Source organism: Excalfactoria chinensis, chromosome 2, assembly GCF_039878825.1.
Source record: "Excalfactoria chinensis isolate bCotChi1 chromosome 2, bCotChi1.hap2, whole genome shotgun sequence".
NCBI lineage: Eukaryota > Metazoa > Chordata > Aves > Galliformes > Phasianidae > Excalfactoria > Excalfactoria chinensis.
The window spans coordinates 82,079,344-82,104,431 of record NC_092826.1 but is presented as its reverse complement, the minus strand read 5'-3'; the positions used below and the strand labels follow the sequence as shown (position 1 = coordinate 82,104,431).

Here is a 25,088-nt window from a genome sequence, read left to right as displayed (position 1 = left end):
TTGATGGATAACCTGGAATCATACAACCGATCAAACCAATCATAAAACGTCGGTATCAAATACCAAAATTAAATGTAAAAGTTAAAATCTCAAATAGAATATCATTTAAATCAACCATTACTTCAAAAATTTCTGCAATTTACTTTACCTTTTCTTTTTCCCCAGTTCACAAAAAAAGCACAAAAGGACATATCATCCATTTTCCTTTAATCACTAACAAACTTACCAGCGTTCAAACTGTACCTTCCTAAAGCATTTGGTAACTACCAGAAGTATTGGTAACTAAAAGTGGGAAGGAAATGTTTCTGATGGAAAAAAGTTTCTCTAGATGAATACTTCAGAGTACAATTGTCTTTACACCTGTCATACCTGGTGGAATGCCTTAAATAGAACCATTTTGATACAGACTTGTGACATCTTTGTTATTAAATGTGTGCACTGAATTTAAATGTATTTCCCATGCAACTTTTGGCACAAGAAGGTCAAAATAGATGCCATCAGGACATCAGTTTTTTTTTATCTTACGTGGTATCCAATGGTATACACTAAGGCTAAATTCTGCCTTCCATAGCAACTTCACTTTCACTGAAGTAGGCAGTTAGGTTGAGAAACAAGTATCACCTAGCTGAAGTTTTCATCACTGTAACAGAGTACAGAACACTTTTCCCACTGAATTTAAAGGCCACAAAAATTGACTTTTAATCCTATAAATTTTTTCAGTTGAGTTAAACTTACCCGTGCACGAAGGACATTTAGTCCATTTTGAAGCAACAAGAGAGGATTCAAGCAGCCTTTCCTCATTACGTAATTTAATCTTGGGCTCACAGGTTAGAGCAGTGTTGGTTTTATTTTTAAACAAGCCATTCAAAAGATATTCTTTCTGTCAATATAACACATCCTATGATTCTAAGCCACTTACATGTTGAATTCTGTATAGAATTCAAATCAAGTTATCCTCCAACTTTTTGTACATTTGATACATCAGCTTTAAAGCATACAGCTAAGCCATGAGCATAAAAAAATAGACTGATTTTCCTGCATCTGGGTTCTCTAGATCATTTACTTCACTTGAAATGAAGAACATCTTGATAATCCAATTATACATTAAAACGTTTATTTTTAGGTAATATAATCAGTTGTGAGAAAAGATTTAAGAGAATGAGCCGTGATTTACTTCTCTTTAAGTGCCTCATCATTAATTTTACTTTCCAGGGCTGCAAGATGCACAAATAAGACACTGCTCGCAAGCTGATGTGAAAAATCTTATGACAGCAGAACGGAGAACATGTTACACATTAGCAGCTATGTTCAGATATATCAGACTCCAACACTATGACAGCTCATGGAACACTATTTCAACTGCTCATATACTATGGGAAAGAATATAGAGAAAGTCTTCTGTATAATTGCTCTATTTAACATCACCTAATAAAGAAATTCTCATTGAAAAAGTTAAGAATGACTATTTTTTCTTATGAAAATTTAACTAGTGAAATTTTATTGGGAAGTTGAATTCAAAACAACTTTAAATCAAAGTTTGATATGCCTTGAATTGCAAAGAATTGGATTTCATTAGCATGCTGAAGAACAAGTATGTTTGCAAGTCATCCCAAAAGACTTGCCAGCTATCAAAAATATCACTAGAAATAAGTTATTAAAGTGTTTCTCATGTCAATGCTATGAATACCTCAAATTACTTGCTATTAAAGGTGCAATTTCCATCCTACTGTGCTGTACCCATATTTTCCCCATAACTGAAAGACACAAGTGATGAACGCATATCTGGAAACAAAACAGAAACTGAAAAACAAAGAGATCTCACCATATTTCCAACTACATTCCTTGAACCTTGTTTAAGCCAAATCTGATCTGCTTCATCCAAAACTAGGAACGCTATTTTGACTAAAGATGAAAATGAATTTATTCTGTGGAATTATACGTGAGTGACTTTGAGCGGCCTTGTCGAAAAAGGTGCAGCTTACTGAAGGAAAGGCATTATTACAACCTGTTCGGTAAATAGAATAGGTAAAGCACCAATAAAATCAATTTTATTGGTTACCAGAGCTTTGATTCTCTTTCAGCTTCCTCTCAAATGGCAATATACAACTCACTCCCCGACCCTAACACAATTCAAATAGATATATAAACAGTAACAAAAATAAATCCCAATGTCCAGCATTGGAAAAGAAATACAAGAATAGTAAAAACACTGTAACTTAAAAATCAGAAAGCTGCACAACATAAAAATCAGGGCTACTCTCTTAGGTCTCTGTTGAACGTTTATAACTGGTTATTTGTTTCCTTAAGAAGCTGAGCAAAAACTTGATATTGCGCTGTTAGTGATAATACACAGATTGGTTTCATAAACCCAGAATTACCCACAAACTTAAAGAGTTACTTGAAGGATTTTCTCAAAACAAAGTTTTTGATCATAGAGGTACATTAAAAGTGTGAGGAATGTTTGGATCTCTGGCAACAGCAGTTTCTAACAAAGCAGCAGAATTGTCTTTGCAGTGAATAATAAATTAAGTATTCTAACCTCCTCTAAAGATGGTGTTACTTGTTCCTCACAAGAATAAATAAACAATGCATAGAACGTGCCTAGTGATATAATGTAGAGCTGTTTAAAGATAGCTCAAAAAAGATCCTGTGTAGACTTTCACACAAAGCTTTATTGTTCAAAGCAAATCAGCACCATCAGTGCCCTTCGCATACAAGATACACTAGCAAGGAAAGACAAAACGTTATCCCAAGTAACTTTCTTGTGTAAGTTTTTAAGTTGTCTGTTTGTGTAAGGTATAGAATACGTGTCCAAAACATAACCATCATTCATATATATACACACACACACACACACACACCTTTCTTTGATTAGTACACCTTTTATTTAACAATGTTGTTCCTATAGAATTGGAGTGAATCCTGAAAGTTTCAGACGCATAAACCACTTGCACTTTCTTTCTCTTCTGGAATTATAACACCACAAACAAGGAAAACTTAAATTGGCCTCATTTACCCTTAATAATAAATAGCTAAGACCAATTTCCTATCCAAACACACAACTCTTTCTGTTACACTAACTAGGCACTGTATCTGCCTACTGATTGTTGGTAGGCGATAATGCCATATAAAGCAGAACACAATTAAGCACCTAATTGATTTGAAACCATTAATAGGATCTATACAATAAAAGTTACTTGGAGGAAGGTTGTTTAACACCTGCAAGGATACCCCCTTGTCCAAGAAGTTACAATGGAAGACATTTCATAGGCACTACAATTAAAATGAATGAAGTTAATCAATAAAATTTTATTAGTGACATACATCGCTTACGCTAGCAGTAGTCTGACAGTTTAAACTGGTGAAAGACAACAAGTTCTTTAACAGTGATACCATATAATGAATAAGAATTGAGATGCTCATTGAAATTTAGAAACTGTGAAGGAAGGGTGAGGTAATGTCACAAGACAGTTGAAGCTACTGAATACAATGCTTTGTGAGAAGGTTGATTTTGATCTAGACAAATATTTCCAAGTTGTCAAACAAATGTTTTAATGTCTGCTGAATAAAACATTATATCAAATAACTAAATCATTCATAATACCAAAAATAGAACAAGAACAAAGAGAACCTTTTGAATCTTCTCCCCTAGAAAATACATATAACAAGGCACATTAGGAAAAATATCTTCAATTTCTTTTATTATTCCATTAGATTTAGATACCCAAAACCATTTTTCCCATATCATAAAACAATGGGGAGAAGTTTAAGTTGCCTTTTTACAGATGCAAAAATTTCATTGTCTAAAGTGCAGTGATTGTTATCTCAAAAACTATCAGCAGAAGGTAAAAAAACCAAAAAACCAAAAACCAAAAATTAAACCATGAAAAAAAAGCTTTGAGAACATTCCAAGTAATGAGAATATATGCATTCAGCCACATATTAAAGCAATTCAAAGCCAAAGTATAATATTAAAAACATTTATAAAGCTCTATTTTATCTTGTTCCCTCCATAGACTGTAACTTTGTACATTTTTTTTTCCAAAAAAAAGCCACCAAAACCTGACAATACTTTTAAACAGAAGAATTATTAGCATCCTTAGCACGTAAAAAAGACCAACAGCTCATGTGGAGAAAAATAATGGCAAGTAAGTAAATTCACTGTAATATTTTGAAGCACTAAGCAATGTATTTTGACTGTAAATTGCTTTTGAACCATATTCTTTTAGCTGTACAGCAGATGTCAATGATTTCAGCAGTTCCAAAAGTCTCTTTGATATCTGAACAGCAAAACCTTTGGGCAATTTACTCTTCCTGTCAGCATTAATAACCAACTCCTGAAAAATATCCAGTTGAATAAAGATGTAAAAGATGTCTTATTCCTCACACAGAACATCGTGCCCTTTAAATTTTGCACATCATAAATAGCATTAAAATTTCTATTCACTCCAAGCATTCACATTTAAGACATCTCACATGCACAACACTACTGATCCTTTTAAACTAGAAAAGCACAAAATCTACTGGAAGCTACGTAATAGAAATTTCCAGGTATCTTGACCTTTCCAAGAATACAAAGTGTTCAGAAACAAGGTAGTAAATACATCAGTGCTGCCCTGCTTCCAAACTTTTGGAGTAAGATAACTACTTTATTAAACAAACGTCTTTGTTCTGTAGAAAACTGGTATCCCTTTTCTTCATCCCTTTCCATTTGTATCATATGTGAACTTTCTTAGAGTCTGTGTTACATTTGCCTGTTCTTTAAAAACAAAGTGTAGGCTTAAGAGTCCTACCAGCACTTAAGCAAATAAAGGGAGCTTACTTGCAGCAGGTAGCCTTTCTAGGGTTTTCAGAAGTGCTGGTAACCATCTGTAATTTTAAGACAAAATAATTTTAGGAAAAGCATCATTTTATGATGCGTATACACAAACTGTACCTCTCTCACAGCATGTCTCTAGACTACTGATGTCTGAAGAGCCAAGACCAGGAAGAAACAATGTGCTCACCTTCAAAAAATTGCCACAAGTCATCCTAAGATTGTGGTAATTGCAACAGGGTTGCTCCAGTTGTAGTTTTTAAATCCCATCAACATTTATCAGCCTCTTGAATCAAACCTAAGTGCTGTGTTTAGTGCTCAAAGAAATATTCTGTTAGTACAAAAATTAGTTACCTTACTATTCCACTTGAGATCAGTGTACACCCACAGCATTCTTCTATAACTACAGTGTCAAAAAGCTTATCCAATCAATTATTAAGAATTGAAGTCCAAGTTTGGCACATGCAGCAATTTTCAGGAGCATCCCTTTATTTTATTAAAACACTGATAAGAACAACGATCCCATTACCAAGCATAACCTGACTGGCAGCTACTCAAGGTGCTTCATCTCAACGTTGTGCACAAAGATCACACCTTGCCTTTGACTGAGGCACATAAGGCGCAGTGCAGAAGTACAACAGTTCAGACACTAGAGGACAGTCTGTTCATTTGACTGAACCTCTAAATCTGTAGTGCTTGTTCCTCATCACTTCCTTTCTCTTGCACTAGAATTCACGTTCATAACTGATGAATCCACTTGCAGGAAGCTTCTCTTCAGATTAGAGATTTTTTCTTAGGCTAGTTGACATTATTTTTTTACATAAGTCTCAAAGCGTTGCAAGAATCCTTGAAAATGATATAATTAATGTCAGTACTGTCTGTCCAACACCAAAGACAAGAGCTTCTAAGGGAGCCATATTCTTCCCTGCTACTCTGTAAATTCCAGCTACTGCAGCACCTAAGAATCACAAGAAAAACAATGGTCAAATCACACAAGTAAAACTAAGGTTGAAATATATGACAAATGATTTACTGTATTTATGCATTAGCTATTGCTAGAATATTACCAAACACTGAATTACCCCATGGCATTATGCAATTATTTAGCCTTGCTTGACTTTTCCTAGTTTCATCAAAAGGCCTTCAGGGATAATTTTCCCAAATGAACCAGATTAACTGTTCCAACACAAGCAATTAGCAAAAAAGCCAAACCCTCTAAAACATGCATCTAGAATTTACCATAACCAAACTGTGGTTTAATTGTCTTCGTACAGACAGGGAGAAGACAACAACATTAAGACTGAACACCTACAAACTGCCTTAAAAATCTACATGTCTATCTGTTTCATTTAATATTTCTGTTAAACAATCAGGTCATACTGTGTTAATTAGCTTTGATTTAAACTACTAAACAGTTAACAGTTTTCTGGCAAATCAAGCAAAACATGAAAAGGATCAAGAAGTCTTACATTGTAATTCGTGAGTGTGTATGGGGAGAAGACTCTAACCAACATCATAAGATATTCAGTTATATAAAAATAAGAAACCATTTCTCCTGCACAGTTGTGTGCAAATTCTCCTTTGAAATATAACACCAAATGACCAAAGTTTAACCATAAACAACACACAGCACCGAAAACAAGTCACTTGTTCTCAACTCCCTCCTACTGTCTTTCATACGGTGAATTCTTCAAGTGCATTTAACGTACAAAAGCAACAGAGCAAATTAATGGTTCTGTTGACTTGAAATAAGAACCTAAGAAAGAAAATCTTTGCACCCACCTTTGAAAAAAAATGTCATGCTGATAAATAACATTTTCTTCTCATATTACTTCTCAGTGTAAGGATACACAAATGCTTATGCAAAATAGAAAAAAGAAGCTTGTATACAGCTGTGTCAGCAGGTAAAAAAATAATACGATCCACACCTCAAATTTATCTGGAACAGCTTTTGTTTTTGTTTTTAGTATTTTCTCATCTAGTATGTGCTGTAGAGTGCTTCATTCCCCTGCCTAGAGAAAATACTGGAGTTTTCAACTACAGACCTTTTGTATGCGATATCTCAAATGCAGTTCAGTTAACTGCTTTCAGAGTACACGAAGGCCCTTTCCAACTCCAAGAAAACTGAAAAGCTGCTAGTTTTTGAAATAAATGGCAGGAATTCGAGTGGGAATTCTCTTGTTCTTTATTCACTACAGGAAAGAATCTGCAGAAGTGATCCAAAAATCCATCTATGGCACGGAAAGAAGTCTCAACAGGTTTTCTAAGATATCACCTGACAAAACCAAGAAAAACAAAACAGAAAACCACCAGGAAGACCGGGATTCACTACTGATTGTTTCTTTAAAAGATTACCTGTGAAGCACATTTTGTGTAGAAGTAACTAATGAAAATGCTAGCTTTTTATTACTTCACTCATCCACCCTGCATTAGCTTTTCCATTTATCCCAACTATCAACTGTCAAAAACTGAGAGAGATCCTTGAGAATGAGCCCGGTACTGACATTCAAATTATTCAGGTGACTGAACTCCCCAAGTGAATTCAAATTAGTAAGATTTATTAACCAGTAGCATCCAATTGCCATATCCCAATAACAGCAGTGCCTGGCTTCTTAAGAGAGCATTGAGATATTCTGGGAAAAAACATCAATAACAAAACCAAGAAATTTTGTTCTTTGATAATCATGTGTTTATGTGTTTTAGATAATAGCATGCAGTACAAGCTGTAAGAACCCAGCACAACTGGTATAGAACCAAAGGATACTACAATAGCTTGCTATTGAAGGAAATGAGGATGTCACCAAAAAAGAGCATGCATGGGGGGGAAGAGAAAGAATAGATCCTCTGGGAGAAAATGCAACTGAAAAACCTTGCCTCAAATTGCCTGATATTTAGCTGTTCCTGAGGCTATTTTTGACAGCAGCATTGCTACTCACTCTGGTTATTGGTTTTGTTCTGCTGTTTTTAAACACATTGCTATATGTTGGTAAAAGATCTCAAAAATAAAGTTCCAAATAGCTATCATGAACAAAATTAAACAGAGGGTGGTGATGCACTGTAATAGGTTGCCCAAGGAGGTTGCAGATGCCCCACCCCTAGAAGCAACGAAGGCCAAGCTGGATGTGGCTCTGGGCAGCCTGGTCTGGTGTCTGGGTGACCTTGCACATAGCAGGGGTGTTGAAACTACATGATCATTATGGATCTTTTCAATCCAGGCCACTCTATATTCTAAACTTTACCATTTCATAGGTTATCTTACACTTGTCTACATAAATAATGCAGAAGACTGAAAATACAAATGGAAATGTTAGTTGGTTTGCTATTTCCATTTCTTAAAAGCAGGATCGGGCCTTTCCAAAGGGCTAAATACTTGTTTACATCCTACTTAGGAGTTAAAAATCCTTTTTAATATTTTATTTGTCTTCAGAAGCTCCCCCAAGGAATTTCTTTTAGCATGAAATAACCCACATGAGTACTGTCCAGAAATGAAGATACCTTGGCATTTTTGGCTAATCCAGTTTCATCTCTCTGTGCAAAACCAGTGAGAATAACATAAGTCTACAGTGCAAGCTCAGAGAAATTCCCGAGTGAAATACATTATTTACACACAAACAGCACTGCTTGCACAAACATTTTGACATGTAAATTCAGATATCAAAAAACAACTGCACTGCTCCTCTTTCCATACATAGATAAAAGAGGCAAAGTAAATTCATGTCAGAAACAGATTTTACTTCTACTTGGATATTCAACATAATATTTCCTAGCCTTTGTTCTTCAGAAGCGGTCATTTTGCTGACCTAATAACAGTGCCACTGCCATTTTAAACACAGGACAATTCAATATCAGCATAACAAGCAATATAAGGTATCAATTGGTTCCATATGCCTCACCTTAGAAGGAAAAAAGAAACACCAAATGTTGTTAAACAATAAAATGTCAGGGTGGGAAATACGCAGCAATTAAAGCATCATTAAAACATAATTCTGAAGAAAGCCCCCAAGGAAGCCTTTCTTAAAGTTCGTATTTTTAATCAAATTTTAAAATTAATAAGCAATAAGAACTTTCAGTCAAAGAAAGCATGAGAAAATCTGCTGCAAAACAACCATGAGTGTCTAATGCTGAAGCGTTACCCCTACTCTGATAATCTATACAGCTCAAAGACAAAGGCAAGAGCTTAAGGCCCTATGGAGGTCTCTAGATTTACAGTTCCTTACCTTCAAGGGCTCTACTACCTTTCAAGTTAGACCACCTTGTTAACAACACTGAAGATGTTTGGACAGAAACTACTATTCAAGTTACTTCAGACAGCATTCAATCTATCAATTGCAGTGTTGAGAACTCCATACTACCAGCATTGTTTCAGACAGTAAGTACAAGCTTATTTCCTACCAAAATAATACTCTTTCCCACTGCCCACCCCAAACTGAAAACTCTTTTCTCTTGCCTATTTGGGAAAGGTACTACAGACCGTTTATAAGCTAGACTAAAGTAAAACTTTCAACTATAGCTCTATGAACCTTGTATTTACTCATCTTTGAGCTTACTGCTTTAACAAAAAAAACATATCCACAAATAAGACACTAACACCCCAATACAAAGAAATAAAAACCGTAAAATACTTCTCAGGTGGCTGAGTTTGAAATAACACCATTAGAAATGCTGTAACCAATGCTCTTGAAGAGCTCTGCACGTAAGTTAATAGCACACATAGCTCACTTGTTTGTTTTTTCCCTGAGAGGAAGAACAGAACAGGAACGACCCCAAATAAATTAGAAAAATATCAATTTGAAGACAACGGAAGACTGGAAAGGCCTTTCAAATCCTTGAGCCAAATGATTATTTGGTTTGTTCCAAGTGACGTGCATGGTTCAGGTTGTTATATGCTCATTAAAAACAAAATATAGGCTGGGGGAAGACTTGCTGGAGGGGAGCTCTGCAGAGAGGGACCTGGGCATCCTGGTGGACGACAGGTTGGCCATGAGCCAGCAGTGTGCCCTCGTGGCCAAAAAGGCCAATGACATTCTGGGGTGCATTAAAAAGAGCGTGGTCGGTAGGTCAAGGGAGGTGATCCTCCCCCTCTACTCTGCCCTGGTGAGGCCTCATCTGGAATACTGTGTCCAGTTCTGGGCTCCCCAGTACAAAAAAGACAGGGATCTCTTGGAAAGAGTCCAGCGGAGGGCCACAAAGGTGGTGAAGGGCCTAGAGCATCTCCCACATGAGGAGAGACTTAGGGAACTGGGTCTGTTTAGCCTTGAGAAAAGAAGGCTGAGAGGGGACTTGATCCAGGTTTATAAATACCCGAGGTGTGGGAGCCATAGTGGCAAGGCTGTGCGTGGGGACAGGACTAGGGGTAATGGGCTGAAACTTCAGCATAGGAAGTTCCACATGAATGTGCGCAAGAACTTCTTTACAGTGAGGGTCACGGAGCACTGGAACAGGCTGCCCAGGGAGGTGGTGGAGTCTCCTTCTCTGGAGATATTCAAGACCTGCCTGGACGCCTACCTGTGCAATATGGTGTGGGGAGCCTGCTTTGGCAGGGGGTTTGGACTCGATCTCTAGAGGTCCCTTCCAACCCCTACAATTCTGTGAAAATAAAAGGCACTGGTATCTTTTTCTGTAGAGGTACATAGCACCTCTACTTCCTTTAAAAGAGCAAAGAGCAATATCCTTTCCAGATGCAATGTGAAAGCCTCCAGCAGGCCCAAGGAAGAAATAGGAAGCAAGTCCTGAAGTCAATGGAATAGGGACCACATTCCTAAAATCTAAAAAACTCTTCAATTCGGAAAAAGGAAAAAGGAAAAAGGAAAAAGGAAAAAGGAAAAAGAAAAAAGGAAAAAGAAAAAAGGAAAAAGGAAAAAGGAAAAAGGAAAAAGGAAAAAGGAAAAAGGAAAAAGGAAAAAGGAAAAAGGAAAAAGGAAAAAGGAAAAAGGAAAAAGGAAAAAGGAAAAAGGAAAAAGGAAAAAGGAAAAAGGAAAAAGGAAAAAGGAAAAAGGAAAAAGGAAATAGGAAATAGGAAAAAGGAAATAGGAAATAGGAAATAGGAAATAGGAAAAAGGAAATAGGAAAAAGGAAATAGGAAAAAGGAAATAGGAAAAAGGAAATAGGAAAAAGGAAATAGGAAAAAGGAAATAGGAAAAAGGAAATAGGAAAAAGGAAATAGGAAAAAGGAAATAGGAAAAAGGAAATAGGAAAAAGGAAATAGGAAAAAGGAAATAGGAAAAAGGAAATAGGAAAAAGGAAATAGGAAAAAGGAAATAGGAAAAAGGAAATAGGAAAAAGGAAATAGGAAAAAGGAAATAGGAAAAAGGAAATAGGAAAAAGGAAATAGGAAAAAGGAAATAGGAAAAAGGAAATAGGAAAAAGGAAATAGGAAAAAGGAAATAGGAAAAAGGAAATAGGAAAAAGGAAATAGGAAAAAGGAAATAGGAAAAAGGAAATAGGAAAAAGGAAATAGGAAAAAGGAAATAGGAAAAAGGAAATAGGAAAAAGGAAATAGGAAAAAGGAAATAGGAAAAAGGAAATAGGAAAAAGGAAATAGGAAAAAGGAAATAGGAAAAAGGAAAAGCACACTGTGGCCAAAATTGGCAACAATTACAATAGGACTGCAAATTCTGATCCTCAAATGATATTTGCTTGTTGACCATCGATATTTGAATACCTTGGTACACAAAGCAGACAAAATGAAAGAGCAAGATAACCATCTGCTAACAATTCTGGAATCATTTTATCTTTACATAATAGGAAGAACAACTTAACCATCGTAGTCATTAGAATTACTACACAATTATCACAAAATCCTTAATAAGCAATTAACGTATTTTTATTTTTAGATGTAAATAAGTAAAAACGCAAAAGATAGACTTACTGGTTATCATTGCTCCAGTTACAGAACCCAGAAATCCAATGCTGACCACAATGACAGAAATCAGCCTCCCCTGCCTATGCCTCTGCAGCATCACAAACATTAATACTCCCACAGCACCATGGACAAAGAGAGAGGAGAAGAGAGCCCAGAGGAAAACCCAGTACCACATTTCTGAAAGAAAGCAGTGAAAAGATTAATATTTCTCAGGCAACAGCATCACAAAAGATTTAGAAACATTGCATACAATCAATAGTAGGAGAAATGCAACAATGATTTCGGTCTTGAAAAGAGTTAACATGAAAACACCAGCATATGATCAAGACACCATCCTCTTTCAGCAGTCTAACTTAAGTGAACAGTGCTACTGTGATTAAAAAAAACAACACCAAAAAAAAAAACATGAAAAGAATTCTAGTACAGTATTTTAAATAACAGATCTGTATTAACATAGACCATCATTCTTTCAATGGTTTCCTTATTCATTAATGTTAATTTCTTACTGAGATATTGTAACTGTAGGATGAAATTCTTTCCGAAATGAAGTGAACCAGGAGAAAGAATCATCTTTTACAAGGAAAGACCACATCAAGCTAACATCAAATAGGAAAAGTGAGATTAAAGACTTTGGTTTATCTACCAGGGAGCTGTAATGGGAATGTTCCACCCAAGTACCTTCAAAGGGGAAAAATAGAAATAATTCTTTTTAAGCAAGAACTTTTAGCACATCTACTTTATTCTAATTACTTAGTAAAGAACCTTATAGAAACAAGTAGCCACCACTATGTAAGTTACTGCGCAAGGACAGGAGATCACGAGAACACGCAGAGCACAGATATTTCTACAAATGCCAGACATCACCATTACTTTCAAAGAAAAGAACAGGACGCATCAGTGAATCTACATAGAAATCAAAGAAGCTTGCTCATTTGGTGATAATTTTCTAAAAACATGATAGATCAAAAGGATAAGAAAATACAAGAACTGAAATCCTACATGTATTCATACATGTCAACAGTGCTGATGACTTTATGTGTCCCTATCACAAAATCTAGCAAGCTGGGAGACATTTTCACAGTTAATGTAATTCCAAATTTAGTTAAGAGTTTCTGCTGCAGTTTCCCCCCCCCCAGAAAAGTAAGTGTTCTTACAACATCAGGACACTATTTATCAGGTGAGCCTGTATTATTGCAGCTTGACACACATCAGTCATTTGAGCAGAAATACAACCCAATTAGCTAATTCAAAAATACATCGATACATCACATTAAACAAAGAGTATTGTGAAAGGCTGCTGAGAAAGAACAGTTGCTATACAGCAACCACAGTCCTTTAAGGATAACCAGAAGACCCTTTTAAGAGAAGAGCAAGGAAAATAGCTAGTAAGTATACATATAGTTAATACCAACAGCTACAACATAGTTAATACCAACAGCTACAACATAGTTAATACCAACAGCTACAACATAGTTAATACCAACAGCTACAACATAGTTAATAACAACAGCTACAACATAGTTAATACCAACAGCTACAGTTCAAGGTGCAACTTATCTTTCCAAGTGACTGGATACACATACACACATATACTAAGGGTGGTTCTAAGCAGCACTATCAAAGCCCTCCACCCCTTTACCCTCAGCCCCCAAATCAAGTCATAAACATCTTTACAGGAGGATCAGAACTAAAGCACTCTTGGTGCAGAAATATGAGAAAGAAACTGCTTACCTTCAGAAGGCCTGTAAAAGTCCCCAGCTATGCAGGGAACTCCGGATGAGATACTCTTACCACCACTGCCAGCCCTTAAATGAGATCTGCAAAGGGATGGATCCTGGCTCCACCCCTTCCAATCACTCAGGTACATTGCTTGCATTACTTGCACCTGAGCTCCCCTGGGTTGGCCCTGCCTTTCCACCAGGTGCTCAACCACTGGTTCCAGTCACAACTTAGCATTTCCACTACATTAGATTTAAGAAAGACAGAACTCAGAACTCACAGAAGGCCTTTCAAATCATCGTCTAGATCATACTTTTCTTCAGCCTCAACCAAAAAACAACCCTTACAAAACATACAGAACAGGAACCATCTATACTTTTTTATAAGCCTTTTATCAGTCACTTTTCAGATATCACGTGTCTGAATCACTGTTAAAATATATATATATATATATATATATAATTCAGAGAATCGTATCAATTGATTATTTAACGTATTCTTATTCTTCACCTATAAGCAACACATTTAGTAAAAGGCTACATGTTTGTTAGCAAATCATCTGCATTCAGTTTTTCTTTTCTTGAGATTTCTGAGTAAATATGTTTACTTTGTTAAAAGTGGCTCTTCTCTTGTCCATTGATACAGCTCCACAATCTTAGAAGGCCAGTAGGTTGGTCAGGCAGGACTTGCCCTTGTAAAAGCCATACTGGTTCTTCTGTATCACTTCCCTCTCTTCCACATGCCTTAGCACAGCTTCCAAGAGGATCTGTTCCATCAGCATCCCCAGCACAGAGGTGAAGCTGACAGGTTGGGAGTTCCCTGGGACATCCTTTTTACCCTTCTTAAAAACAGGTAAAGCATTGCCTTTTTTCCTATCACCAGAGACTTCACCTAACTGCCAAGATTTAGCAAATATCACTGAGAGTGGCTTGATCTACATCAGCCAATTCCCTCAGGATGCCAAGATGCTTCTCATTGGCACCCATAGACTTGTAGACATTCAAGTTCCTTAGGTGGTCATAAACCTGATATTTGTTTACAGTGGAAAGGACACTGCTCCTCCAGTCCCCACCTTCAGTTAGAGGGGTATGTGAAGAATAATTACCCGCAAAGACTGAGGCAAAAGAGTTGTTGAGCACCTCAGTCTTCTCCTTGTCCACTGTTACAAGCTTACTGTATTGCTTACGGAATAGGGGGAGAAGTACACCTTGGTTTTTTGGACTTCTCTTTTCTGGTTGATGTACCTCTTGAAGCCCTTCTTTTTCTTCTTTGCACCTCTTGCCAAGTTCAAATCCAGCTGGGTCTTGGCCTTCCTGGCCTCACCCCTAGACAGCTTATCAGCATCCCTATGCTCCTCCCAAGGTACCTGACCCTGCTTCCACTGTCTGTGCATTTTATTCTTGCTCTCCCTGTCCCTGTAACACAGCTTTGCTGTCACACACCTACTCATGGCCAGGCTCACTATCCACCTTCCTCCCTCCTTCAAACCTAGTTTAAAGCCCTGACAGCTTTTCCAAAAAGACTCTTACCCCCTTAAGAAAGATAAATCCCATCCTCTGCCTGTAAGCTTCATGCCATGTAGGCCACTTCACTGTCAAAAAGCAAACAAACAAAAGCCTTGGCAACAGCATCAACCATGAAGCCAAATTCATGCCCTACCACTCCAGATTTAGAGAACTACTTTGTTAATGTAGTTAAAGGTATCATAACTTAATCTCACTTGCCATACACATTACATAATGGATAAACATAATGAGCATATGTACATATTTATATCTGAAAGATCAGATTTTTGCAATAGAAAGAAGTGTTAAAGAATGCTCCAGTTTAGAATTATATTCACATCACTTTCAATCTATCAACACTTGAATTTACCTTCTAGTAACAGCTTTTATCTTGGTCAAATAAAAACAAACAAACAAAAAAACTGCAAGGTCAAGACTCAAAGTATGTAAAAGCTAACACTGCCAAATAACATCTATGTAGGTAAGTTACTCTGAAAGTGAAGTCTATTTACTTCCGTGGAATCTACAACATACATGAAGAGCACAACAACGCTATTTGATAGAGCAAATTCTCAGCTATGCTATTTTTCCAGCATAGTGACCACCATTAGCTGATCTGCATGGATGAGCTGATCACGACACGGCCTTTTGTGGTGTGGCAGCTGCACATGGCTGTCAGGAACGTAGCTCATTTTTCACACTGCCCTTGCCATTTCTGAAACACACCACCCACCACCTCCCTGAGCTCACATCCACTGTTTGGTCCCCATAAATGCTCAGCATGGGCTAAAGAGTACCACCACATGCAACTTTTTCCACATGGAAGAATTCAATGACACACTTCTGTTTCATCTGTACTTCCACATCAAACATCATTTTGTCAGACTACCCCTCTGCTGCCCTCTGTCACACAGCAACAACATATAATGGAGTACATTGTATGGCTGGAAGGTTCAGTGCTAACTGCCAGACCACCAACATCTACCTTTGATTTTGTGGGCTAATGTAATGAAATAGGAGGCATTAATTTCAGAGAAACCTTTGTGCGTGAAAACACTGTCCTACTGCCTCTTAGCTTCTGTAAACACAGAGCGTGTCCTTAGTTCTTCATCTTCAATGGTCTTTTTTATTGTTTCCCTTTGCTTGCTTAGCTTGCATCACCAGATAAATGAACATCTATTAAACTTCATTAAGAGCGCTCTAAAAATATTCTACGTCAAATTCTAGGCCTTGTTATTTTCATCTATGTATCCATTCTACCACTATTAGCTACAAAATTAAGTCTAGCAAGTATCTGTGCTCTGAATACAAAGATACAAATTTCAGTCAACAAAGTAACACATGCTTATGAGGTTTAAATTACAGAACTGCATGGTTGTAATATCTGGTGCCCTGGATGCTATCAGGAGCACTCAGTCAAATTGCTGTTTAAGATGTTATGCTCTTGCTGTGTTAACTGGAAGAGAAGAACTTGCTGAAGAGCATTTAAATCATAAATTAGAGACTAGTCCCCTGAAGTTCCAAGATAAGGTACAACGACAATCCAGAGAAATCAGGGGACAAATAACTGTAGGATGGAGTATAGGGAAAAATACATGTATACGTCAAGTAGACCTTAAGCATCTTCTATGTGACTCCCATAATCTCTTATAAATGTTCACTTTCAAGGTAGTTTTTGTTTGTTTGTTTTAATGGTTTACTTTTATTTCAAAACATATTAAAACAGTTGTGGAATCTTGGGCTCACCACTTTAGGACACTACAACCTAAGGGTACAGGGAGGAAGACACTGACTTTGGAAGCCATACAGCACAACACAAGCTCTTATGTGAATTCCTCTTACTCAACAACACAGAGCAGACTGCATTCTCCCTCTGACTCCTCAGTACCTAATGTAAAGCCTGCTGGGATGAGAAGCTTCAATCTTTGGAACAAGTGGTAATTAGACTTAAACAAAACACCCACATTGCTTACAGGAATAACGCAAACATAGCAAAGTTCCCTAAACTGGAGGCAGCATTTAAGCATGAATATTTATTACAATAGACATTCAAAGTGGGACATTTTACAGTTCAGAATCAGTTATTATCTGACTTGTGGTAACAAACCCTGATTTACCACTACCTCTAAAAAACAACTGGTTCATGTAAGGGAGCTGTTGTCAGATTTGCTGGGTAAGCTAACATAGACTACCTGCTCCCATAGGTACTGGACACTTACTTCCACCTTTTACAGTAGCACTCCTCCTCCTTCCAGGTTAAAGCAGAAAGGAATGAACCAAATAACATCGCCTTGGCAGGCCTAGGTTCAGCCAATAAAACAGTGCTCACAGCATTAGCTGTCAGAACGCGGTGTGCAAGAGGCAGGAATTAAGTTGTCCGTAGACTCCTGCGGTACTCTGGGTCACATACTATATTCTACATGAAAGACTGGTGTGTGTGTGTGTGTGTGTGTGTGTTTCAACTTCTCATTAAAAATAACAAGAATAATAAAACCATTAAGATCTGAAGTACCTCCTGGATTTGGACGTAGTTTATATCAGCTCTCCTGAAAGCTTTGAAAGAATTAATATATATATTTTTATAGAGGAATATGACTTTGCCAGGAGGACTTTACAACTTTGTACAAACATAATCAGCACTTTACCTAAAGAAGATGAATTCCTGCTTGAACAGTTTAAGATCCAAGTATAATAAATCACAACTTATAGTCCAAACCTAAGCAAAAATCAGTCCTAAAGATCAATCATGGAACACTGCATATTTATTATTTTCTTCTTCCAGTATTCTGAAATTCCTCCTTGTATGTCACATAGGCACAATGAAAATGGATCAAGAAATTAAACAACACAACTAAATCATTCACACACTCTTCTTAGCACAGAAAGCCAGAACGTCTGTTTTTTAGCAATGTTCACTTCTCTATTTGGTAAATATGTTTAAGAAGGGTTTACATAATTTTAACATTATTATCGGCTACTACATTTAAAACCTCTCTTAGGTTACAATAAGGAACACTGCCTTACATTGAACACTAAAACCATTCATTGTTGTCATGCCACACAACAGCTTACGGCTCTAAGAACAAGCAGCACTAACTCCATTCTCCATCAATGTTACCATGGTTAAACAACCATTCCACATCAAAAATACCTCGTGCAACCTCTTGTTACACTGCAAAAGCACCAAGAAGTGGTTTTTCTTACCCAATACTCAGCACTGAGTTTCATAGAAACGCCTCTGTTGTGTAATGTTCTAATTAGGAAAGCTTTAGAGGATGTCCAACACAAAGAGAAGTTAAAGCCATTGTTAACTCTTCCCTTCAAGAGGACAACTTGGAGTTGTATAGAAAGCATGCAAAAGTAACTACTCGGAGAATGAGCTGTATTAGTACACCTCTCTAATGCCTCTGAAATGGTATCAGATGTATTTTAAACGTTTTATGGATCACATTTAAAAAGAATAACCTATAAAACTGAAAAGCATAAAGTAGAAGTAGAAAGAAAAGCTCATCGAGGTTAAGACAACCGTTTAGTTCACTACGTAGCCAAACTTCACTCACACCATCACAACTTTTTCCACATTTGGCAGATGTTCCCATATATCATTCATACGGACAGAAGGAAAAAGGTGACCTAATATGCTCTTTTATAGATATTCAAAACAAATGCCCTTAACTCAAGGCTTACCATTAATCTGTCACCAACACCCCTATAATAGTAGAAAGAATGTACTCAGCGACACCTTTGCTACTGATACAAAACCCCTTCTAGTCCAGAGCTGGAAGTCTGTGATTTACCTGAAGCCTGGATAGAACAGGAAGCCAAGAGACGCACCTCACCACTGCATGCCTATGGGGTTGTCTCATAGCAGCCTTAGGTCAGAATCTTTTTAGCAGTGTGAGGCAGAAAGGAAATAAGCCAGTTGTAGCCAAAGCTAGCCAAGGTTCCCTCGTAGCAGGGATGTGCCTTGCCCGTCTCTCTCGGAGCTTTAGGGTGACACAATGGCTTCGTCTTTAAGAATCCTTGATGCTTAAAACTGTGCTTATTTGCCAGGAAACATCTGCTACTCCATTTGCTCGCACCTCTCTTATTGTACAGGGGCATACCCAGAGTAGAAAAAAAAAACACACCATAAAAAGCATCTCTTTCTTACACTCGTCTCTGCTTTTTTATGACTCTCCTTCCAATGCCGATAAGCGCACACCCGCAGCAAGAAGAAAAACCACCCACTCAAACACATTTATGCATTCACACACTTTATACAGCCCTTATACGCTCAACACGCTGGAGCCCATGGAACCATAGAATGGCTTGGGTTGGAATGGACCTCAAGGATCATCAGGTTCCAACCCTATCGCCACACAGCTTTAGCTTCTCATCAGCTCCACGCAGCCGGACAGCCAGCCCCACCCACACACCCGCGACCGGGAAGAGAAGGCAGGCAAGGAAGGCATCGTCCCCTCCCCGCACCCCGGCGCCCACTGCGCTCACCGGTGAGGTTCCTCAGGACGGTGCCGTGAGCCCAGAGGCTGAGCACTTGCTGCACCGACAGGTTGATCATGGAGTTGTCCCCCGCTTCCACCTTCATGGTGGCGCAAGGCGGGCCGCCCCTCAGCCGGGGGGCGCGGGGGCCGGAGACGGCCTGGCGGCCGGAGAGCCGCGGGGCGGGGAGGCGGTGAAGGGGCCTCCGCGCCGCTGGGGAGACATCGAGAACGGGGCCACGGGGAGAGATGGCGGCCGGAGGGAGCCGGGCGGTGGGACCGGCCACGATGCCGCTTCCCCTCGGCTCAGGGGCGGGGCGGGGAGCGGACCGGCCCCATCGCCGCCGTCTCCTCCGGTAACGGCCCCGTCCCCGCGGGCAGCGGCATCACCTGCGGAGGGGCTGGGCGCCGGCGGCGCGGCGCAGGCGCAGTGCCGGCCGCGGGGAAGGGGCAGGGTCCCAGTGACCGTTAGGTCGCGCGCGAGCCGCCCGCCCGCCCCTGATTGGCCGCGCTCGGCCCCGCGTGCTCGCCGCGCCGCCCCCAGCCCCTGCACGCGCCGTTAGGCTGAGGTGAGGCGCCCGCTCACCTGCTCGCCTACGGGGGCACGGCAGCCGCTGTGGTGGCGTTGCCCTCCACACCCGCTCTTACCTATATGGTCCCACGCCGTAGCTGCTCGGCCTATAAATCTGCTAACGTCCTGCTGGATGCCTGTGACCTGGTTTTTCACATAGGCTATTGTGTGGTGTTCGGCTCAGGGGACCGCTCCCAAAGGCTTTTGTTTGCTGCTAACAATGCTCGGCACCTCCGCCAATATCTGGCACCGAAAGCACAGCAGTGAATGGCTCCTCAGAGGGCTTCGGTTTGGCTGCTGAAGCACAGAGCCCAGGCAGGGACTTGGGGCCAATGCTCTGCGCTCAGAAAGCACCCTCACCTGGGAGATGGTACCAAGGAAGACCTGAGAGTATTAATTCCTTGTGCTACTGTAGGGATTACGATGAGCTCTGCAGACAGCAACGTGGAGAGCAAAGACATAGACATAAAGGGATGCCGAATGAGGTTCCCGGTGGGGATGATGTAGCATAGCTTAGTGTGCTGCTGAACTTGTGACCCGATGAGAGAACAAGGTCTATGCCTTTGGCAGCATCACAAGACGCTTGACGTTACCAAGTGCAGATAGCAAATGAATACCTCAGATGTTAGCAAATAGATTTTTACATATTTGCCTTCCCTTCCCTCTCCAACCCTCCTCCCCAAGACAACGTGGGGACAGGACTAGGGGAAATGGGCTGAAACTTCAGCATAGGAAGTTCCACATGAATGTGCGCAAGAACTTCTTTACAGTGAGGGTGACGGAGCACTGGAACAGGCTGCCCAGGGAGGTGGTGGAGTCTCCTTCTCTGGAGATATTCAAGACCCGCCTGGACGCCTACCTGTGCGACATGGTGTAGGGAGCCTGCTTTGGCAGGGGGGTTGGACTCGATGATCTCTAGAGGTCCCTTCCAACCCCTATAATTCTGTGATTCTGTGTGATTCTGTGACCACTTTCTGCACAACAGTTACTACTCATTCAGAAGAGCTGGCAGCTGCAGTTAGCTATGGTTTGAGAACTGGGTCATTTGGAGATATTTGGCCTGGTAATCTCAGCTCTTAAAAGGCTGAAAGGCGATCTCAGCCTCTGGTCTCGATGATAGATGGAGATGCCTTTACAGCAGCGCAGGAGAGGAACTAAAGTGATATCATAGGCTAAATATTGCAACTCTCCCCAGCATGAGAACAGCCCCACAAGTAGATCTAAGCCAAAACTCGTTCAGCGCTAGTTTCCGAGGTCGAAGAAGGTATTTTTGTCAAAGGGGAGGAGGTGGTACACGCTCAAGTCTCCTGACTTCTCCCGCACGCCAGTAGATGGAGCTCGGCGTTACCAAAGATCTCCGCATCGCCGGCCGAGGTCTCGCACATCCACGCCGCTTTAAGTCAGGCCCGCTGCTTGAATCAACCGTGCCACCTCATGTTAAAGGTCTGGTTTACTTTGTGCTCACAGTTTCAAAGAACTCTTTTCTTAGATCAAGAATATCACCAGGCTTCATACTGAAAACAAAGTTGCCCCTGGTAGTTTATAGTAGAGAAATTTGTTCCTTCATTAAACTGCTTTTTATTTAAGCCTCACATAAGCACGTCACTCTCCAGAGTACAGAAAGTTATGCATGGCTTGTTCATACAATCCCAATTACTAACACATCTAATTTGCAAAACATATTTGTGTTTCTTTTCTGATTCAGGGAAACTCAGCTTCAAATAATGTAAATTTGGTTGAAATGCCTGTAGCTGAAACCTCCATGGTTAAAGCTTCACATATACATACATATACATATATATATACACACAAATATCTGTATGTATACACTTATGATCTGTAGCACCCACCCTTACATCAAGCTCCACCTCTCCTCACTTTGTTTGCTCCTTACTCAGTGCACTCTTAAGCAGACAGGAGATGACACATCAGCATCATAGAAGAGGACATTTCCTCAGAACTCCTAGTTTTTCCCCCAGGGCAGTTGTGCTACGCACAAATGAATTCTGTGTTTTGCAGTACCAAAGTTCTTATACGGGTTCTTCCTCAGTTCATTCAACGTCCACTGAAGTAAACTGAATGAACTTTGAATGGCAGAATATCTTCTCCTTAACTATCAACTATAATTATTTTTAATAAGACTATCTATTTTGCTGGAGCGGAGAAGAAAAGGTTATTTTCTGTCAATAAAGGCCACTGGTATGTATTTTTGTTCCCTTATAGTGTGTTAGTTTTGTGTAGTTTTACAAAGTTCTTGATTAAGCCAAGGTATTCGCTGTGCTGATTTATGTAATCTAGTCATCCATTTTACTGATCCAGGCTAATCCAGGTGACATTTTGGAGGATATTTCCTCTTCCTTTTTATAAACAGTCGTATTGCCACCATTTCTCTATCCCCAGTTCCTCCAGTTCTGCCACAATCTGATGAAACTGAAAATCTGACTCATATGTCTTGATTAAATGGTTAATTTCACTCATGCTCTTTCTCTAATGAAGCCTTCTTTTACAGATATTCACTAATTGAATTATTAATGGTACAGTACACTGGACAGACCTCCCATTTAGCTATGTAAATAATTATGGTCATTTTACAATATAGGGCACCTCGACACTTCTTTTTTAAACCCTTCTTAGGAAAAGAAGATCAGATGTACATGAAACTGCAGGTAGTTGCAATTGTTAAAACAGTAACTACATCTTGCATTTATTTTGGGTCATGCCTTGATGGTACTGAAAATACATTGCGTGATCAAGCCACACGCTAAAGTATTTCTTCTGAGTGCCTGTTTGTACTGCCAAGCTCTTCAGTACTAGCGCTGCCTGACTCTTCAATAATATTTCTTCTAACAGGAAAGAAACCAGCAGTGTAACTGAAGTACATAACCATGAATTAAGAGACATGACATCTCTTTCCAGACTAACCCCATGTCGACAGGTAAGTCACATGGCCAGATTCACTTTACGCAGTGCCACGCTTTGTGAATAGCCCTCTTGTCTTCTGCAGGTCCCAGGGCCTGGATGGTACTCAGAACACAAAAGGATCAGTAAGTTCTATTTGTAACCTTTTTTGGTTTTCTATTTCTGCAGTTGGAAAAGAGAGATAACCTTACCTGCGAGGCTTCATTCACACTGAAATTTTCAGATAGACAGCAATGAGAAGTAAAAAGTATTGCTTAAGATAAATACTTTCAGGGCAGCTTTGTTATTGTTCTGGCTACCAGCCCACAGTGCTTTGCATGCAATTTAGTACAGAAATATTTGATTTGCTAGATCTGTAAGCTCTATCTGTTTAAAAACCATACGGAGAATAAAAAGTGAAGTTTGAGCTGGTATTTATCACCCTCACAAGCACTTGTTCCAGCCCTTTCCAAGTTGGTTATCATGATACTCAGTGGTCTTAAGAACAGGGGAAAAGGTGAGAACAGAAAGCATACTATTCCTCTCAAAAGACGGCTTCAGTAGCTATGTCTGGCCTCCCTCTGTAAGCAGCTCTGAGAAACTCCTTCCTTCTTTGATGTGGGGAAAAAAATGCTTTTGGTGTGGAGCACCTAGCAGTGGAGGGTAACTGAGAATGCTACAGAACACAACACAACACCCTTGCCATCCTGAGTCTGGAAGTAGTTGAGCCACGATGTTTGCGTAAGCCTGTGTGTGAGAGGAGTTCTGCCTTCTGCATTTCATTCTTCAGCACTCCTAGGTCAAGGAGCCAGGGAGGCTGAACTGCGTGAAAGCAGTCTGCACCTGCTTGCATGGAAATGCCTACAGTCAGAAACACTCTGCAAATATAATGATTTTAACTGCCCAGCTCCCTGTCCGAAGCCCTCATTAAATAAAAGTGCAGCTTCACAGACAATTCAATCATTTAAGGTGGCACTGACAGTGGAAATGAGTCTCACGCTCTTCTCTCAGGTCTTCCACTGAGCCAACAATAGAGAAACTGCACACTGAGACCAGATTGGTAAGCTGAGCTGTATGAAAACTGCCTTGCCTGCATGACTGGGAGGAAACAGTTAAAATTCTTTTAAGATATTTGTAGTTGGATCAGTACACAAGTATGTCTTAAATTCGTGCTTTGTATGGCAATGGCACAAGAAGAAAATAAGAAACTTATCACTACTTGGAGAAGTAAGATCTCACCCACAGTGGCAAAGAATGCAATGGCAGTACTCCCAGTATACACAATGTTAACTTCTGACTGCACCAGTTGCTATTGCCCTTCCCTAAAAATAATCCAAGTCCTGATGAGGTAATAAAGACCATCTCACAAACATTTTTCTCACTTTCTACTTGCTTTGTAAGATTAAAGAATCATATAATTATTTCAATTGAATAAGACCCTCAAGATCATCAAATCTGACCACCTACCTTACTCTACAAGTCTACCATTAAACTACGCTCCTTAGCACCAAGTCTACATGTCTCTTAAACACCTCCAGTGATGGTAACTTCACCTCTTTCCTGGACAGCCCATTCCAAAGCCTAATTGCCTCTTCTATGAATTCTTGATACAACAAATTAAGCTCACCTGAAACAACTTGAGGTAATTTCCTTGCATCCTAACACTTGCAACCTGAGAAAAGAGATGGACACTCTCTTCACTACAACTTAATGTCCAGAAGTTCATAGAATCATAGAATGAACTGGGCTGGAAAGGACCACAAGGATCAACAAGTTCCAACTGCCCTGCCACACACTAGATCAAGTACTGTATCAGATGGGCCCAGGGCCTCCATCCAATCTGGCCTTAAACTTCTCCAAAGACAGGGCATCCACAGCCTCCCTGAGCAACCTGTTCCAATACCTGACAACGTTTAGTAAAAAACTTCCCTCTGACATCTAATCTAAATATCCCTTCCATTATTTTAAAACCATTTCCCTTTTTCCTATCTACCTGTGTAAAAAGTTGATTTCCCTCATGTTTATAAACACTTTAAATACTGTAAGCTGCCGTGAAGTCTCCCTGGAGCCTTCTGTTTTCCAATCTGAACAAGCCCAGTTCCCTCAGCCTGTCTTCACAGGAGGGGCGCTCCAGCCCTTAGATCATCTTCATGGCTCTCCTAAAGCTCCTCTCCTAAAGCTCCACATCTTTCCCATGTCGAGGGCCTTAGACTTGGACACAGCAGTCCAGCTGGAG

The 25,088-nt window shown here is 39.6% G+C and overlaps 1 protein-coding gene across 1 annotated transcript; it reads right to left on the bottom strand.

Moving 5' to 3' along the window:
* Window positions 1-2,836: 2,836 nt before the first annotated feature.
* On the bottom strand, window positions 2,837-19,802 carry TMEM170B (transmembrane protein 170B). Its single transcript, XM_072328637.1, has 3 exons — window positions 19,394-19,802; window positions 11,685-11,855; window positions 2,837-5,774 (listed from the first exon to the last, which is right to left on the bottom strand). The coding sequence occupies exons 1-3, from the start codon at window positions 19,488-19,490 to the stop codon at window positions 5,644-5,646; spliced, it is 399 nt and encodes a 132-aa protein (XP_072184738.1). The 5' UTR covers window positions 19,491-19,802; the 3' UTR covers window positions 2,837-5,643.
* Between the last annotated feature and the right edge of the window lie 5,286 nt (window positions 19,803-25,088).

Bases quoted from the DNA above. Each gene is read 5' to 3' on its own strand.
- TMEM170B (XM_072328637.1), bottom strand. From the start codon at position 19,490: ATGAAGGTGGAAGCGGGGGACAACTCCATGATCAACCTGTCGGTGCAG. The intron at 11,856-19,393 runs GTGAGCGCAGTG...GCTTTCTTTCAG, and splicing joins CGTCCTGAGGAACCTCACCG to AAATGTGGTACTGGGTTTTC. The intron at 5,775-11,684 runs GTAAGTCTATCT...TGTGATTCTTAG, and splicing joins AACTGGAGCAATGATAACCA to GTGCTGCAGTAGCTGGAATT.